Raw genomic sequence first — 20190 nt, 5'->3', positions numbered from 1 at the left:
AATACTGTCAACATCCATAAAAAATATATTGTTGCCATGTGAGAAAAAAACTATTTTGAGAAAAGATATGGATTGTAAAATTCCATACATTCTTCAAACTATTACGCTAAAAACAATTAACTAATATATAACACCATGAAACTTCCCCAGTTGATTACTGACATTAAGACAATTATTTTTTGTATTACAAGTTTTCTAATATGTTTAATATTATCCAAATGAGGCATTATCTAATGCTATCTTTGGGTGAATTTAGGAGAAATCTACAGAAACAGATGGACAAAGTATAGTAAAATAATCACTTAAATGTGTATTTTGGATGTTTTCTTTCCACTAGTCTGATAAAAGAAGACATGTTATGGAGGCAAAATATCAAAATTGACCAGTGCATGAAAAACTGATGATTTTTGCCTGGGGCGTCTCCCCTTAAATGTAACCCAGCTCCATCATATCTCAACATGACTCCCATATGAAATGCAACATGCACAGCTTTTGATTGATGGCATGATGCGCGGTTCAGCTCACAAGCAATCGAGTCACGTGCCCAACACTGACACCCTCAACTCACTTGTTAAAGGGAGAAACTGACACCGGTGCATTCGTATGAACTCGGGCAAAACAAATAGCTCGGCAGCAGGGGAAATGTGCAACAAGCAGCATCAATGTCAGGAGTTGACACACAGGCAAAAGGAATGGGACTGTGGGATGTTGGAGCAAGGTGGAGGGATGATCAGTCTCTCCTCCAAACTGTGTGAACACATTTCACGATGATATTCTCAGTTATTTTAGCCATGCTTTTGTAAGTAGCTTCAGTGAACTGTGTTGACTTCGTAGTTGTGGGATGTGCGCAGAATCTAGAGTATGTGTTTTTTTTGTGAGAATTGTTTGAATTTCAGAGCCAGCTCATGTCCGAGAAGGATGCTATTTTGGTATTAAATTATTAAAATGTCAAGTATGCACAAGAATGCTACATGAAAATATGTTTCCCTGTCCATCTTAGAGACGAGTTTCTGTTCAGTTTGTGTATTGCTTAAAGGTTCTTGTTACTGCATTGACAGCTGGGGAAAAAAAACAGTTGAAATGGTAATGTGTGTTTTGTGGTGCATTAGAAGATTTCTCTGCGGTCAGAAAGGAGGAATATATTTGTTTACAGACAGTGTTTGCAAAGGCTATGTGCTGTTGTTGCAGAGATTTATGAACGACAAACAATACCAACGAACACACAAGTCTTCCATCAGCTTATGTCCACATTAACGGCTAATCTTTGGCTAATGGCACACCCGGAGTGGCTGGAGAACATTGGATTAATGGTTCCACCTCTTTAAGACCTAAGTCTCCCTGACACTTGTTAATGTAGCACACGACTCTGAAACGACATCGTTGTGTGTCCTTATCCAAGTATTAGCACAGAGGCAAATCACATCCTCGTCCTGGAGTAATTAACTTGCCTCAGTTAAGAAAAAATACATTTCCCTGGTCTGCCAGCTCTCTGAGCCCAGGCCATTTTCTTTTCCATTTCATCTTTGTTTTTATTCTGGCACAATCCGGTGACAGATGCGAGGGGGGAAAAAGATAAATGTTTGCGGAGGCCGATTGTAAAATGCCATCTCTGAAGTAGAGCCGTGGCCGGAGTCGCACTCTCTCTTTTGTGTGTAATGGGCCCCATGATAATGCATTTGGACAGATTTTTTTTTCTACTTTAGAAGAGACCCTTTTCATGCTTAACTGCTCAGTGCATACTAATGGCTGTGGTTAGGAATGTGTGTGTGTTTTGCACCATGGGGCCTGTGGACTTACGGACACAGGCCTGTTGAGATCTCTACCTGCAGCTTTGAACCTTTGATCCCCCGCCTCTTCTCTGATCCTTCTTTCAAACCGAGCCAACCTACCCCTGTTTCCATTTCCATCTGCTCCCATTCCTGCACTCAGATAAGCTTCGCTCAAAAAAACTGCTCTGCTTCAGTTCTTTTTTTAAAAGAATTGTTTACATTAGCCTGAATGCCAGACCTTAATCCACAATCACATGCTTTTTTTTTTTTTTTGCAATATTTATAAAATTGCCATATATCATAGCAGCTAATACCCAACAATTTGCTTTGATCGGTGCACCTTGGTTATCCCCAGGCTTGGCTATGTAGCGCAGGATGCAGTTCCATCTCTTCCAGGTCAAATGATATTGAAATACTAATTAAAGGCTCCGTTGCTGTGTCCCAGTGTGATGTCATCCCCCTGCCTTCGCCTGTGGAACTAACTGCTCTAGATGCGCAGTAGGAGGTTTTATGTGGACTGAGACTGCTTTAGATGACAGTCACTCGGGTCCATTAGATACAGCTTTTCAGTTAGCCACGTTATGTCCCCGTTCAGCAGCCACTGTGAAAATGGTTTTGGGCCATCCGCTTTATGTTTGATCACTTTAGGAGCAGATGGAAACATTTGGCTTTTGGAAGTGTGCATTTGATATTTTACCCAGTGGGAGTCTAGGGCATATAGTCCAGCTAGAACCTGTTTAATATAGCCTTGTGGTTTTAGCTTTCACATCTATTAAATCAGTACCCTTACAGTCCTGTCAGATAAACTCAAGTACCCCTACATCTGCACCACCCATCATTCCCAGTGTGTTCATTTGAGTGATTCCTGCACTGGTCACTTTTGAGATTTTGGGCCATTTTGCTTCCATAACATGTCTTCTATCTATCTATCTATGTCGGGTGTGTGAGTGAGTGTGAAAATGCTTGTAGCTAATGGTTCATGCCTGTCATTCATCACCTTGTTATTCTGCATATGGGTTAGTTGCTATTAATGTCATCACTAAGGACAAATCCATAAAGGCTGTATGCACGATGAAGGGGTGAATAATACATTAACATTTTTGTGTTACTGCCAAAGACTGTGGTTTTTAAAAAAATATATATTTCAGAAGGATTAGATTCAACCTCCGGCAGCATTAAAGCAAAGCATTTTTTAAATTGCTGAACATATAGGCTACAAGTTTTGAATGAAAAGGTACGTGAGCTAAACACACAGGTCTCAATGTCATTAATATAAAGCTGAATGTAAAGTCTTAAGACAACAACGTGTGCAAAGTCTCCTTCTACTTAACTGTATGTATGTCAGCATCCATATGTCAGCAAAGGATTAACAGATAAAGTGCAGACTTTGTCTCAAGATCTCTGATCCATCTACCTGACTAGTGGTTAAGTCCACATTTCACCTCTGTGCCTCACGCAGAGTTTGCTGATATTTACCTATTAATGCCATAACTAGGCACCACTTGCACTGCTACTATGCCAACATTCAGGACAAGCAGTACTATCCAACATCATCAGAACAAAACTTGTGAACTTCCTGAAGTGATATTCCATCTTTTTATGCTACTGTGCCGGCAACAGGTGTGGCCGGAGGCATTGTGTTCTCAGGTTGTCCGTCCATCCGTCCGTCCCATTCTCGTGATATCTCAGGAACACCTTGAGGGAATTTCTTCAAATTTGGCACTAATGTCCTCTTGGACTGGAAGGATGAACTGATCAGAATTTGGTGGTCAAAGGTCACTGTGACATCACAAAACACGTTTTTTGGCCATAACTCAAGAACTCATATGCTAATTATGACAATTCCACACAAATGTCTAACGGGATAAAATGATGAAGTGATGACATTTTGGACGAGATGGTAATTCTAGTTTGTGCACCACGGTTATGTTGTTTTCAGCACCTGGACAAGGGTTTGTTACAGTAAAGAAACTGCTCTCAAATCATGCCAATCATGTAGCATATGTTTATTATCTTAAATAAAACAAGTAAGTCTAAAGTCTTGATTCACGCTGTTATTATGGATAAACAATTAGTTGACTATTGATTGTTAAATAATCCATACTCGATCAGTGACGTTCCACTGAGGAGTACATCCTTAGGTTTGTGGGACTAACTGTGGATAACTGTGATTCAATCAGTATCTGTACTGTGTGTGAGAGAACATGAGAAAGTGAGACTGTGTTGGATAGATGAAAAATATACTGTACATCATGGTGTGTGAGAGAGAGAGAAAAAATCTGACAATTATGTGTGTGTGTGTGAAGCGGGGACGGCTACGCTCCAGAGAGCAGAATGCATCCGGAGCTCTCTACCCCAAATGAAAACACGAGCTTGTATTGTTTTCAGTAAGCGCTATTCGGCTCATGTGCCTTCTGCTGTAGGGAAAAGAGAAAAGAAAGCCAGATCCCTCAACATCACATCCACAAACAACACATCTTAAGAAAACAGCCACGGTGGATGAGTGTTTGTCTAAGGGGGGACTTTGCTTATGATTTCATTACAACAAACACAGATGTGTTTAGTGGAACAGATTTGCATTCTGTGCATTAGTTCCTTTACAAGTGATCCTCTGACAGCTGTTTTGTTTACTCATTAGTCTTCCTCTCTTTGTGTCGGTAGTAGATGGAAAATGTGTTTTTGACAACATCTTTAAGTTCTCTGATATTTTTCCAAGTAAATCCCAGTTGCTGCAGCTGGATATGTATTATGTATCACATCCTGTTTCATAGTCATGATGTACTCAGTGTGGTTTGGTGATGGGAGTCCATACTGCCCGAGACGACATGAGCAAGATATTAATTTCGTAGGGCCAACATAACAAGCTTGTTCTGAAGACATCACATGACGATTATTTTTTTATATTATTATTAAATCGTGATGTATTTTATAATTACCTGTTTTCTAATGATCATAAAACAATTTCATATTTTTTTCTCACAGTCTAGGAATGATTACTTTGTGCTCACAAGAAATATTGAGATCATTAAATATTGTTAATCGTGTGAGAATAAAACATGAGAAATAATGACAAACAAAATGTATCCAGCTTTCATGTGAGAGTAGCACATTTATTTATGTGAAAACATCACATTATTTCTTAAGACTGAGAAACCCATTGATAGAATTAAAAAAAAACAGCAAAAAGAAGCAGTGGAATCCTGAATAAATTAGATTTTAGCATGGTCTGGGATTAGCATGATTGTTATGAACAGTGTGCTACTGGCAAAAAATGGAAATGTTTAACTAGATAAGCTTGGTGCTAATTAGTAAACATGAAAAAGCAGCCAGCCAATTCAGTGATATTTCCCAGACTGTGAGAGTATTTCAGGAAAGCGTAATATTTAATTTTAGGTGTGTTAAGCAGGGAGTTCCCTTGGTCTTTCTTCTGCTGTACTGCTGTGGACACACTGTAAGTCTCCTGACACCTCTCATTACAGCTGAGGCAGGTCAGGCTAGCAGGGCAATTGATGGACTGTCTGTATGACCCTTCAGGGCTCTGGTGTATTGCTCACCTGAACCTGCGTGCACTTCCATCTGTATGGCTTCAGTTCCCCGGTGGTGTGTTTTCATTAAACGTGTGCTGGAGTTTGGTAAATGGGAGCTTTACACTGGAACAAAAGGTGCTCTTATGTAAATGCCAGCATGGTCTCTTTGTTGATTTAGCACATCCCAGGGTGTGCGTGAAGTATATACACACACAGGCTGGCACACACACACACAGATACACACACACCCACACACTCTGTAGCAAGGCAGGGTTTTAGGATGGATTTAGTTTTGCCAGCTAATAGGGTATCAGCTGTACTGTACAAGCAGTGAGTGGAAGCAGCCCGTAGGCTATCCACACAGGCCTTATCACTCAGCGAGCAGACCCCATGATAAGGTATTATGTTTTTCACAATAGTCTGCTGTGTTTTCTCCTGTTTGTGCAGTTTCCCCGTAGCGCACGCTGTAATAACCCAAGGCTGCCAATTACACAGAGACTGAGTGTGCTACCGGTGCTTAAGCCTCTTTCGTCATATCCATCGGGTTTGAAATGCTGGTGGTGATTCAGTAGTCGAAATGACTAGCGAGTGATTTCCAGAAGTCTGGCTCACGCTGTTTCATTTCCACGATTTTACACCCTCTGTGAATTTAAGAGCACAGTTATCCTGCACCCTCTTCATTTAGAGTATCTGCTCTGCAGGATCATTCCTGGTTCAGCTCTCTGATCCTCTCTGTATGTCAGAGGGCAGTCGTCTTCTCCATCATATCGATCTTTCATTCAGACGTGTGAGGAGGACTCTGCCAGCATTATAAAAAAAAAAAAACATACCGAATGTTGTAATTCCTTTGGTACTGGCATTAGCGGATTCCTTCTTAGTAGTTATTTTCCTATGTATTATAAGGTATGTAGAAAGAGGATGGTCATAATAGAAGTGGTTCATGGCCAGTTTTACCTACACACATAAAATAATGTGCTCTTTTATTTGACAAACAAGTCATTAGAGCCACAGCTAATGATCATTTCCTAGGGCTGCATTTAGCATAAAAGATATGCTCAAATCATAACATGGCAAACTGCAGCCCAACAGGCAACAACAGCTGTCAGTGTGTCAGTGTGCTGACTTGACAATGCTTGCCCCAAACTGCATGTGATTATCATAAAGTGGGCATGTCTGTAAAGGGGAGACTCGTGGGTACCTATAGAACCCATTTACATTCACATATCTTGAGATCAGAGGTGAAGGGACCTCTTTGAAAATGGCTGTGCAAGTTTTCCCTTGCCAAAACTGCAACTTGACTGGTTGGCGGAGGCATACAACTGCGAGGCGGTAATTCTAGTTTCATTTTAGACCACACTATTGTCAAAAGTCAACATTTTGTTGGTCTATTTTTGTTTTGTCTATTTCAGTTTGGAGGTGCATAATGTTGCCCCGCACAGCTTCCATTTCAGCAGAAATGAAACAATCTGCTCTCTGCATGTACCACTGCTGAAGGTTGGCTTACAGAAATATATATATATATATATATATTGTAACTGTTGTTGTTATGTGAGGCAGCAAAACAATCCACAGTGGGGAGACTCTCACAGATCAGTCTGCCAGTGGTGTCTTTTACATACTGCAGCTTACTGTCTGTTTGGGTGATGAAATGATATTCACAACTTTTGACATTTCACAGCTTACAGCACATCTAGCTTCTTCCTTGATTAGACAGCATGGGTTAGTTATTCTGATAGCAAAATAGCAATAGAATGATAATTATGGTAAACTGATACACCTGTGAAAATGTTATGACGATAAGACAACTGATATTTAGGGCATGTAAAGCTGGGTTTTCACCAAAGGACTTTTTAAGGAACTAAAAGTTTCCTTCAGCCCACTGTCTGCATTTTCACCGTGGTCTAAAGACCTGCAAAGATTAAGCAAATTAGTCCTCTGACGTATGAAAAAGCAACATGACAGACACACTCTGCAGCCTGCAGTTCAGTGTGTCCGCCTGTTTCATCTAAAAAACACACTGGAAACATTTGCGGCGATATTTACTGCTGCATATATTTACTGATGCACGTTGGATGTAATGAATGAAATTCAGAGGAGGAAAATTAAACTAAGAACGTCTGTCTCCACAGTAAATCATCTGTTGAGTGTTTGATGGTTATTTGTTTGTACTTTAGAATGTTAATGCCTTGAAAAAAAATCAGAAAATGACTTTTCTTTCTCTCATTCATAGCACCGCCGCGCTATGTCTCTCTTCCACGGCTCGCCCTCTCAGCTCGCTCGCACAATCTCTCTCTCGTTTTCTCTCTGTCTTTTTTTTAAATGAGTCGGGAAGCCGACAGCAGAGCCTAACTTTACTTTAGATGTTATCAAACAAAGATAAATGTTCTCCCCTCGTTCTAAAATGGTCCTAAATCGATACTAGAGGACTTCCTAGTTTATGAATGAAGCAGTACAGTTGATGCAGAGGTGCTGTGTATTTGTTTCACCAATCAGCGACGGTGGTCAACTCCACCCCAATTAGTTCCGGTACTTACAGGAAGTATTACCCCCCAACAACGGTCTTTTTGGGGGTAAAAAGGCCCGGTAAAATGTCCCTGGAACTTAATCCAGACCCTGGTCCCTGCAGTCTAAACGCAGTGAGTTCCTCAAAAGGTTTTTCATATAAAGGTAAAGTGTGCTTATCAAGGACCAGAGAGTTGAGATCACCTTTAAATATGTGATAATTACAGAGTTGAATGAGTCATTCAGATTGTGCCCTTGTTTAACAGAAAAGCTTCTCTTCAGTATAAAGGGTATTCGAGGCAGTCGGTGAACAGAGACAAGGTTGATTTGATGCTCCTCCACCACTGAACAACACACAGACTCACTAGTGTGATTTGTTGGCTGCCAGTCTTTCCCACTTTCAACAGGAGACAAAGCATCAGTTAAACGGATCAATCCACTGGGTTGTTCCAACTCCAGTGTTGTTTTAAGCTATTAATCCAGGCCTGTCTTTATGCCTCAGCCTCACTGGATTCACCAGACAGCCAGACCTACCTGTACCCAAGTACAACATTATTTGAGTTATTGTGTACACATCTTCACAATCTTGTCAAGTGGAATCTAGAAATGTCTGGCTCGCTGCTGTTTCCTTTGACTCATGTTTGTACATAATTCACATCGGTATGTCAGTACTCCAGTATTTATGAATATTTCCACCGTAGGCTTCCCTGCAAACTTGACATTTATGGCAGACTTGCTTTATGTTAAATATTTGACATCTTTAAAAAAAACATGTGCTTAATCTGTGTCCCTGTAACTCCATGTTCCCTGCCGAGTGGAAAGTGTTTGGTTCCGTGCCCTCGAGGCACTTGACATTAGATAAGGCAGCTGGCACAGCTCCACGTGCAGTGAAAGTGATTTACTGCTGGCTCTGCAGCCTGTGAAAAATTCACAGTGGAGCACATATAGAGTACAGTGTCGGCATAAATGCACCGTTGCTCATCACGTCTCCCGCGGCCTGTACATTAGAATACAGTGTCACAGTGGAGTGCTTCTCTCTGCGGTGGCCCTGTTCTCAGTGCTGCACAAACGCTCTTGTAACCGCAGTACTGGGAACAGGAGGGTTGGTGGTGGTGGGGGGCTCCCGCTTGTCAACAGTTCCTCAGTGTCTGCGGGGCCGTCGTCATCCCAACTCTCCCACAGGGCTCAGGCTTCAGCTCGGCACTGGAGACTCGTGCTGTCTATCTTTGTGGCTGTCTATCTCGCTGCCACTCAGCCATCTCTCTTCCTCCCCCCCCAGAGGGACTCCTGTGAAATGAAGCATTGATTGCCCCTGTGCAGACGGAGCATAATACATAATGATATTGGTCTCCACCCCCCCGCTCCCTCCTCTCACTCTTTCAAAGGTTAGGCAAACCAATACAGGCTATTTGGCCAATATTAGTCCTTCTAGATTACTTTTCAAAATAACATTTGGATTCCTTGATATATACTGTACAATCTTTGGACTGTTCTCAGACTTATTCCTTGCTGGCACCAGACACTCTGGCTGTTTCTCATTTCCCGATTTTGTGCCTCCTCGTCTCCTCGCTCCTCCGACTTGTGACCCAAAACACGATCTCAACGCTCCATCTTGAAGGACATCCCAATTCCTAAAATGCATCTCGTGGAGCGAGGAGGCTTGCCGGAGAAGCTATAAGTGAGGATACACCGGTGTATCCTCTGCGGAAGGGTTTTCGACACCCGCAACGTATAAGAGGCGTGACACACAGCTGGAATAACCTCAAACCATGGCAGGACTATTGCCATGTTATGAATTGAATTAGTAATAGTAAATATAGCCTGTAAGTTGTCATGAACACTGTTCTGCTCATCTGACAGAGATCATAAAATGCCACGGTAGGCTATAACAAAACGATGGACAGCTGATGCAGCAGTGCCACATGTCCTATTTAATTGACGTCGCTTTAAAATGACGGCTCCGAGGCAAGGATGTCTCATTTGTTAAAGTTGTTGCCTGTTGCATCAACTCTTCTGTCCTCACCCAGTCTTCTCGCATCTCCCGTGGGTGGGACTAAGGCGCGAGGACAGGACAGGAGAGGAGGCGAGGTAAGGAACCAAGGCTGTACAAACTGGGAAATGGGAAAGGCCTTCTGTCCAATTATGAGCAAGTCAAAGCAAAACAATGGCTCTGTATCAGGAATCCCTGTGATTGGCTGGCTGTAACTGCAGTGCACCCTTTCTCCTGGACAAACCAGTAAACTGTAGCACGCTTAAGCTGCACTCTTGTGTTCAGAACCACGGTTATATGCATTTGCACTGTGGCCTCACAGCAGGGAATAACCGTGCTGACCCAGAATATTATCTAAATGTAATTTCTAAACACTGGGTAAGAAGGAATCTAAAGGCACACACACCCAGCCCAGCGTGGCTATCTCCATTCAGCTCTTCTCTGCTCTATTAGTTCCATTACTGATTAGAAAACGCCTGCCGCTGCTAATACATTATTGAACATCTCTGTTTCCTGGTGTGGTTTTAACCTCAGGCGAGCATTGATAGATATTCAACTTGATGGAGGTTTGTGAAATGGAAACTGCTACCTATTCGCCATCATGAATGGAAATCTGACTAGATTTGCTGATGCAAATTGTAGGATTTTCATAATTTTTCTTTTGCTTCCAAGACAACTTTTATAACCTGAAAACTCTGCACTTCTTTAAAGTTGCACAAGTGATCCGTTTCATGCTTTCATTTTAGTCAATTTAAAAAACAAATCCTGGACTTAATTTCTTCCACAGATTCGGTAGATAGCTCAGTTTTCTATCTGATGAGAAGCATCAAGGGGACAGTATGATAAAATGTGCTCATGAAAATGAATTTGAAAGAACTCAGTACTCATTATCAGGATTAATTGGGTGTTTATATTTTTACAAGAATTGCTATTTTATAGCATCTAATGAAGTATTAACAGTTGTGTTTTTGCCATAAGACTGGCAGATAGTACCATCCGACAAGATAATGATCTTAATTATTGCATTTGCATCCAATTGTTATTACAGTTCCATTTGCCATTCTGTTCATTAGAAGTGATTAACAGTTTGCTGCTGATTGCCAGCCAACAGTTTGGTTAAATAGCTGGCTTCAGAGTGGTCCAGTGAGATATAGCTCCGCGGGACATGTCTCCAAATGTGTTCATGTAATGTGGAAAGAAAAACACATCCACCTACTCACACTCACACAGACTGCAAATGCTCACATAGTTTATTGCATGCTAAGTAAACAGTTTAGGTATGAAAATGTATTTATAACAGTACATATGTGCTTAATTTTAACCTCAATTGTACTCTTAATAACCAAAGCACAGCAAGATATAGAAAGTGTTTTGACTTCAACTCATGTCTTTGTCACTTAATCAAGGGTACTTACCATTTCTTTTCTCGACCTGTCCTTGTTAAGATATGAACCCCGTTACATACATCTTAGTTGCATTTCTGAGACTGTGGACAAGCCACAGAAGAGTGCTTGAGTTGAGTTGTTTTATACTTTGTAAGACAAGTCACAGGCTTTCAGTTACGAAGACCCATAGTGCTAATTCTATTGAAACTACTGATGGTGCACGAATTGTGCTTTTTAAGTTTAATGAGTTGTGTCATGTTTGACGTCTTGAAAGCTTATGAGACAGAAAGGCAAAGGCCTGTTTTAGACCTGGCATTAGCATCTGTCTTGGGTGATCTGATCACAAGTGGACAGCTTTTTTACTTTTTATTAACATCAAAATATAAGGTTATTGTCTACCGGCGGCCCCCATGCGGGTCCCAAAAACACATCCGTGCCACTGGCACCGCCGCCTTTGTCAGGCAACAGCGGAGTACAGAGCTTCAGACCTCCGAATGTGGTCTGAGCGATCGGATCTCAAAGCGTCTCGGGTGCATTCACACCTGTACGTTAGAGCTGTCCTCACCCAAAACACATGTTGATGCCAGGTCTGAACAGGGCCAAAGGCTCTTATTTAGGGAATGAAATGGGCCACAAAAAGATCACAGATACAGCATGTAACTAATATTTGTCCTTTCACCAAACACTAGTATCAAGGGACATCATGTAAATGTGGCAGTAATTAATCAAAAAAACCTTCTAGCAAGCACATGCACTTGTGCTGTGATTCATAAATATAGAGCTTAATAAAACAACATATTACTTGGTACAGTTTGACTTTTTCACACTCCATAGCTCCACAGAGGTAGGTGGCTGATGATTCATAGTTCCCACAGTAGGGAAAAAATGGGCCAAAAGTGAGTCAATTTAAAGTCTCTCACAGCCTCCGAGCGTTTTTAGTGTGCTTTTTTAGATGCGGAGTACACTCTGCTCCAGCATACTCCGAGGCAACATGAACTACATCATTGGATGAATTACCTAAAGTAAACAAAAGGCTTAGTTACCAAATTAGCCTCAAGTCACCATTCTGCAGTTTCGGTGTTGGGAATAAGTCTGTGCGATGGGAGGAAGTTCAGGTTCAGAGCTGTGGCTACAGTAGAGGGGGGGTAATACAGCAGTGAAAGTCAACCGTGCCTGTCCTGAGGCTGAGTAGCGGGCGCGTGATGATTTGAAGCATTATATTGGAGTTTTATAACTGACCCACAGAAGTCCAGACTTGACTCGAGTAGTTGTTGAGCAAGGTTTTCTTTCCCTCTCGAGCATTTTGCTGGGACCACATCATACTTTTGGTTTGTGAGTGCACGAAAGTGCTGGTGGAATTGTTGAAAGTGTTAAGAAAACAATCTGGCAAAGCCTCAAGTGGGTATATATGACCATAATGACTGTGTCATTATTCTCTTTCCCTGCCTTCTGTAAGCCAAAACCAGTGATGTGTAATGATCTTCTTGGAGCTGTTGTTAGGACTGGAACCAACAAGGGAAAACACTCAGCAAGGTTCTCTTTAGTATACTGTAGGGGAAACCCAATCTAGAAAGGCAAATAGTTTCACCTCTAAAAGGCTTAAAAAGTGTAACGTATCCCTCCAAAACAGAGCTTAGTTTTATTATCATAATTTAGGTAATGTGATTTAATATGGATCCTTAAATTGCTAAAACATGTTCTGCTGTTGCCACAAAGACCACCAGTTTCAAACCAATGTTGTTTTTGGAGCATCCCAGTGGCTTGGCGGGATTAGGTGCACACTGAGCAGCCATAATATTGTGGGTTCAAATCTGGCTGTGGGTGCGTGTGGTAAATTATCCGCTCACTCCTGATCTGTACTCTCTTTACTGCATTCTGTCCAGTAATGCACTAATGTCTTTAAAACACAGTTTAACAAAAATACCTTTTTGACACCAACTGTCCTCTCTAAGTTTATCTCAGAAAAACATACCTCCGGAGCAAAAAGGTAGACTCGATTTCAGACTGAAGACCTTTTGTCTGCTTGGCACCTCGATAACGATCACACTACATGAACTAGCAAGCATTGAGTCAGCCTCTGCCTCCTCTTTGTCTGAAACTTAAGCCTCTCGTCCCGCTGTCAGCCGAGACCAAGGTTTGTACATTTGCATGCTGATTAGGACTTGGAGTGACTGAGACTGAGGGTGGTGCACAAATGTGTGTGTGTGTGTGAAGGGGATTGTAATTGGGTGCGAGTGTTGGCCAGATTGAAAGCCCCACTGAGCAATTAGTTGAGCACTGAGTGGTACTGTTAAACTATTTTCATTAGCTGTCAAGGAATTCAGCGTTAGATCCAAAAACTTGTTTTCATTTAAAGCGACAGTCAATTATGAACCAAAGAGCACACAGTTAATTAGTTAATTTAAAGCTGAACACAGTGACCAATGTAATTGAAATTTACAAAACAGGAAATGTTAGTGCAGATTGTGTTGATCCAGTACAAGAGCATATTAGTGGCAATGTCGAGGCTGGATGATTACAACTCCAAAGCTGCATCGGTAGATTAGAGGCCATGGTCCATTTGCACTTGACTTTTACATTTACACTTTACTTCATATATGTGTCTCCGTTGGCCGGAGGCTACATGCAAATCAGGGTCGGTCCTACAGTCCAGTGGGTAGTGGTAAATAATGCACAGGAAGCTGTTCTGTAACCGCCCAAAAAGTAACTGCCTAGAAGAAGACTAAATAGAGTGCTACAGGAATGCAGGGAAAAAAAGGGGGACGAGGGATGAAGTGCTAAAATTATGAATTTTAGCATTTCATCCCTCGTCTGGATGTCAATGGGTTTTTAGTTAGATGCCTGAAATAAAGTCTGTGGTTAACACAAGCTTAAGAAATTTTGATATTTTGTTCTACGATATAAAGTATGTCAGTAAATACCCATAAAATAAGGCAGCTGCTAACAAGTGGCTAAATGAGACTACTAAACGTCATTACACAGTCTCGTTGTGTATACTCACCGGCCGTGGTGTAGTTTGTTTATAGCCTAACGTTAGCTTTTTACTTCTGGCGATTGCATTTAGGCTTCAAAAATAATAAAAGTGGTGTCCTTTTGTGGAGATTATCTTGCTGAACAAAACGTGTAAATATCATAAATGTGTTTGCCGCAGATGTATTTTCTGCAATAATACAAAACCCAATAGAAAAATCCCATGTGGGATGGGATGTTATTATGGTGGTTAACTCACTGCAGCGGCCTCAGGTTTTAACTTATTGTGCACTTGTAGGTCAGATGGCTGGATCACAAGATGATGAACTGACATTTATGAGCTGCTTCTATTGAGTATTGTTTTCTCCATCAGCGATAGCGGGACATAATTGAATGTTGCAAGCTCAAAAACTGTTACTACTTCATTGTAGTTCACTATCAGTACAACACCTTCAAGACTTGCCCTTTAATGACACTGATAATTTCATCCAGATTCAGTTTTAGGGTTTCCTCTGCTTAAACTTTAATGCAGTTCTAAGATACCAGTATTTCTATAGTATATGCAGTTTTCCAAGCATTTTACACCAATATTAAGTTACAAGGTAAAAATTGCATGTGTGAATATCCACTGTGGAAGGCCAGTAAAGTCTGAAATGGTGCTACGAATAACCATTTCCTGAAAACATGTCTTTTTTGTATTACAGCCATTTCAGTTAAAACTGAAACCCTCAACAGTCTGTCCCTGTATTCAGCTCATTGTAGCATTAAGCAGAGAGAGCAAAGTGGTGGTGAGTGACATGGGAAGAGTATTTCATATTTGAAGAGTCATATTGAATGAGAACCCTTGAATGATTATGCTTAGCAGAGCTTTGCGTGAGAGGGTGAGCTGTGCAGACTTGTCACTCTAAAGGAGAGCTGAGAGGATCTTTGCAGGGATTTTTTAAAACAGATGAAACAAACCATTTTTTCAAACCATACGTTCATTTTACAGGATACACTGTGAGCCATCTCTAGACACTGATATCAACTTAACTTTTATTTTTTTACTTTTTTGCATAGAGTTTGTGTCTGTCGGTGTCTCTGTGGCTGCTTGCAAATTTGTCTGCATATTGTACATCTCCATATGTATGTACACACTCCTAGTTGATGCTGTGTGAATGTCAAATCCAGCAAAGCTGCAGCCTGAAAGCCGGAGTTGTTGAATGTGCTTCTTGTCATTGCCTGGTCTTTCATCTCTGGGTGTCAAGAAAGAGCTGCTTTGCAAGGGAAATTGGCTTTTGGCAGACAGATCTGTAAAATATAATCAAGAGATGCCAGAGTTGGAACTAGTTGGCTTGCCTACAGTCTGCCAGCCCACATTCTGTATGCTGTCACCATCAGGACTATTTTCTACGCCTCTCACAATATTGGAAGAACGCAGTAGAAACACAGCTCTATTGCCTGTTGTCGTTTGTAGTGGTGAGTGTGTTATTACAGCAAAGCACAAATTACTACCAATATCATGCCATACTACATGAATATTAAAGAGGACCTATTGTGCTTTTTCCCTTTCCTTTAGTGTGTTATATATTTTTTTTGTGCATGTAAAAGGTCTGCAAAGTTACGAAGCCCAAAGTCCACGCCAATGGGGAGTTACTCTCCCCTACAGAGACACTGCTCCTGAACTGCCTAAAACGCCTTCCTTGAAGTCCCGCCTTTTCTTCCATAACGTGGTGATGTCACCAAGTAACACATTTGCAAAATGCTTGCCTAGCAACTAGTTTGGCATGCCCTCAAACAAAGCTAGTAAGAGCGGAGCTGGAAACTCTTTGAGGGAGACTGAGGCTAAAGATGTGCAGCAGCACAGCTGGTATGAGAAAAATAAAGTGTTTTTTGAACATTAAAACATGTAAACATGTTCTAGTAGAAACCCCAAATACAAGTATACGCGTGTAGATGAGCATAACAGGTTTTTCTTATATGGAGGTTAATGGAAGTGCTAGCTTGAAGTGTAAGGTTTTATATGTAGTTGAATCAGAATAAAGCAGTAAGCTGTGAACTGTGAACTGATATATTCTGCTCAGAAATTGATTTCAGGGTTATTACATCTGTTAAAATCACAGTTTTAAAGGGGCTTAGATCTGGTTTCCTGGACTTGTTATATCTTTAAACAATCTGCTCATAGAGCTTGGATCATGGTTTAACTTCTTTTGCTGCTTCTTAGGAAAGGCTAATGCTAGTTCATACGGGTTAATGCCTTCATACACCAAACCTCTTGAGGCTCCATCGGTGTAATGATGCACTAGACTAGAACTGAGGAGTCTCTTTATTGAATTAGCCTGATGGTCTCTGGGAAAGTGAAAAATTCTGCCACGTCTGCCTTAGATTAGTCCATTGAGTTCATGTGCGTAGACCCAGTAAGTAGTTTATTATTTCCTATAATGGAAGCTGTACATAAACATTAAACATGTAATTCTAGTGAGAAATGTCTGGACTTCATCCCCGATCTGAGGCTAGGAGTCTGACCACAAAGTGGAAGGTCCAGTCACTGCCGTGGTGGCTGATCAAAGGAGGTGGTGTAAGAGAGACGCACAGCAGCAGGAAGGGAAACAACAGTGTTGGCAATGGAGTGTGACAACAGTGTGGATAAAGATATTTCAGAGTTTGTGGGGAGAAATGCATTGAAAGAAGCTTTAATTCCAACACTCAAGGCTTCCCTTCTTATGACAATATGTTTTATCTATTCAAATAGCTCTGTTGGTCTTTAGGAATCTGTCTCTGTTTGCACACAGATGCCTATTTTAGAGGCACTGTCCAGATTAAATGTGTGCATGTTTTAGTCGTCGTTTGGGAATTGATTTTTTGTGGGGTTTATATGTTGTCAAAAAATGACAATAAATAATATTCATAACAAGTGAAAAATCAGCTAAATTATGATATTGGGTGACAGATTAGTTTATGTAAATTCACACCCAGGCGAGTTAGACTAAGCTTTTTTAACTCAAGTCTTTTTCACTTTATCTTCCATATACTCAACTGCATCTTCCTTTTGTTTTGTATCTATTCCCTCATCAATCATTTGAGGCTGGTCGGCATGTTGTCACCTGCCAGACTGCCATCCTAACTGACGGCAGCCATTCACGACTGTTAGTGTAATTAGATTGCTTTGTGAACAAGGTTGTAAACTAAATGAATGTCTGGCAGATTTTTTTTCCCTCCCTTCCCTAAATACATCTTTTAGCAACGGTAATTGATATTGATGCCTGCTGCAGGAAGTGCTCCTAAATCACAGCGGCGGGCTTAGGGCACGGCTGTGGCTTTAGCAGTTCCAAATAGTGTGAGTTATGTGTGAATAAGTACCCGCCGTCTTTAATGATGTGTTGTTGCCTCGTGCTCCTGCTGGGGGGCTCTGACAGGCCTGATGGATGAAGTGGTCTTGATGTGCCCTCCTGCAATCACCTATGTGTGGTTCCAATCAATAGTTCATTAGACATTCTGATCCCTCTCTCCAGCAGTGGAGTAATGCCATTCTCTTTGTTTGTGTTTGTTTCTTATGACTTGCTGCACATGTTTGTTTAACAGTGAACGCATGATCAGTCAGTCATATAAATGTGTATGTTTCAACATGTTTTCTGTTTATTCTCACCTTTTAAATTGGCTCAGTCGGCATGCTTTTTCTAGTAAAGTAATCGTGTTATAAATCTCCTCTGCCTCTCTGAGCAGTCAGCGTACGTTGTTGCCTTCACTCCAATCCGGCACTTAAATTGAGAGGGTTCTCTTATGTTTCTCACTGTGAAGCATGCTCGTATTGTTGAGCTGTTTTTCACACACGGATTGCAAGTATATGTGTTAATCAGTCTCCTCAGAGCCTGTGTTAAACAACACCCTCCCACCCCTCCCAATTTGCCCTCCAAATGAATGGAAAGGCAAATTAATTTGTGCGCTCCGTTGCTTACGGTATCGACTTGTTTCCAGTTTGGCCCCGTCATTAGCGGCTGATAATTTGAGCACAGGAAGCCGGGATCAGGCTAGTCCAACAGATCCGTCTCATATTGCAAGTTGATCAGCTGGAGGATGAGTGAGGATTGTTCACTGTGGCTTCAACCAGAGGGTAAATGGTTCCACTCGTGCTCTGAGGATGGAGATGACAGAGGCCTTTGAATGATGTATAGTTACCCCATATATTTTGGTAGTTCAGAAGAGGTTTATATGGGTTTTATCAACCTTTTACATTTTTTGCAACCACTGGGAAACAACAGGGAGCGGTTATATAGTGTTTTGTGGCTGGAATAAGTCTGTTTCTGCAACTTCAGCCAACTCTTATCGGTGAGGAAAATAACACGGTTCGTGGCCTTCATTTGAAAAGTGTAGCATTTTATTTTTCCTCATTCTTGTCCGTGTCCTTACCTGTCCTTACTTTTACATGCATCCAAGTTATTTTAGTTAACTTTTTTTTAAGTTTAATAAAGCTGGGTTACTCTCATGATTAATTAGCTTTTGACTGACAGAAATTTAACAGACACAAATTTGGGCAATGGCTAAATCTTGAACGGGAACATTTATTTTACTAGTGTAACAAGATACTCTTAACTCAAGATCCACTTACTAGCTTTTTTTCCTGCAAACTCTAGAGTAGTAAAAAAGTGACAAGATACGAAAGCAATATCAGGTAAGAGGGTCCGCTGTTTCCCCCGTAAGAAAATTTTAGTGATTTTAATACGCAAATGAAGCCTTTTTTGAGTGTTTGACATTAGAATACAACAAGAAAACATCTTGTTTTGATAAATGTATATGTTTTATTGCATACTAATACATTCATATGTCAAGATGTCTTGTCCATCAGATTAGACCACATAGATTACTAAATATTACGATATTAGAATTCTGACTTTGTAATTGATGAATTAGACAACAATATTATTAGGGCTGTCAATTGATTAAAATATTTAGTCATGATTAATCGCATGATTGTCCATAGTAATCGCGATTAATTGCCTTAAGGGGAGATTTGTCAAGTATTTAATACGCTTATCAACATGGGAGTGGGCAAATATGCTGCTTTATGCAAATGTATGTAAATATTTATTACTGTAAATCAATTAACAACACAAAACAATGACAAATATTGTCCAGAAACCCTCACAGGTACTGCATTTAGCATAAAAAATATGCTCAAATCATAACATGGCAGATTCAAGCCCAACAGGAAACAACAGCTGTCAGTGTGTCAGTGTGCTGACTTGACTATGACTTGCTCAAAACTGCATGTGATTATCATAAAGTTTGGAGCGTTATTTAGCCTCCTTCTCGACAAGCTAGTATGACATGGTTGGTACCAATGGATTTCCTTTCATACGATACCAGTATCTTCACTCTAGGTTTAAAACTGAGCCCTACAAATCGCAAGTTGCGTTAATGCATTAAAGAAATTAGTGGCGTTTTCCATTTCCAACAAATTTCCATTAACGCAATATCACGTTAACTTTGACAGCCCTAAATATTATGTACTGTTCCATGTTTAATTTGTACTTTATGATAATAAACAAAATCCTATGTGATGTAACTACAATAGTTGAGGATAAACAATAAATACCGGTAGCCCACTCATCTGCATTTACAGTAACTGCATCATCAATCATGTGAAACACTCAAGATGTAAGTTTATTGTGGCTTGTTGAGTTACTCAGAAACAAATGCAATGTTCTCCCACTAATAGGCTGAGGTTAATTAAATCACCTCTTTGTCAGCCCTCAGGTACTAATCTGCTCTTAATTGAACGGATTGTGGTAAATCAGGGGAAACGTGCCCCTTGAGCTCTGAATTACACAGTCCTTCCTAATTGTGATTGGATTTAGCAAAGTAATTCAACTCTCTGTTGCTTCATGGGGGTGAATGTATGGAAAGGAAAAAAGCTTGGTGAGACATAAAGGTGATATACAGTGTATGTATGTATGTATGGGAGCAGCATTTCTATTCTGTTATAAATGACTTGTGTGATTCCTGATAAGGGTTACATCTTGCTAGTTGTCATGTATGTTTGAGTGCGTTGTGGTGAGGGGAGATTGTAG

At 40.8% G+C, this 20190-nt stretch overlaps 1 protein-coding gene across 5 annotated transcripts in view; it reads left to right on the top strand.

The window, feature by feature from the left end:
- Nucleotides 1–20190, top strand: part of auts2a (activator of transcription and developmental regulator AUTS2 a) — a 353398-nt gene that overhangs the window by 14443 nt on the left and 318765 nt on the right. The window contains exon 1 of one of the 5 annotated variants that reach the window (XM_037749591.1): nt 9645–9886. The exons of the other annotated variants lie outside the window; for them this stretch is intronic. Coding sequence (XP_037605519.1) covers nt 9770–9886 — 117 coding nt within the window. The 5' untranslated portion in view covers nt 9645–9769. Of the gene's footprint in view, nt 1–9644; nt 9887–20190 lie in introns of those variants that run through there. 5 annotated transcript variants of the gene reach the window in all.

Source organism: Sebastes umbrosus, chromosome 17 (assembly GCF_015220745.1).
Source record: "Sebastes umbrosus isolate fSebUmb1 chromosome 17, fSebUmb1.pri, whole genome shotgun sequence".
Taxonomy (NCBI): Eukaryota; Metazoa; Chordata; class Actinopteri; order Perciformes; family Sebastidae; genus Sebastes; species Sebastes umbrosus.
The sequence above is the reverse complement of the archived record's forward strand: the minus strand, read 5'-3'. Positions and strand labels throughout refer to the sequence as shown.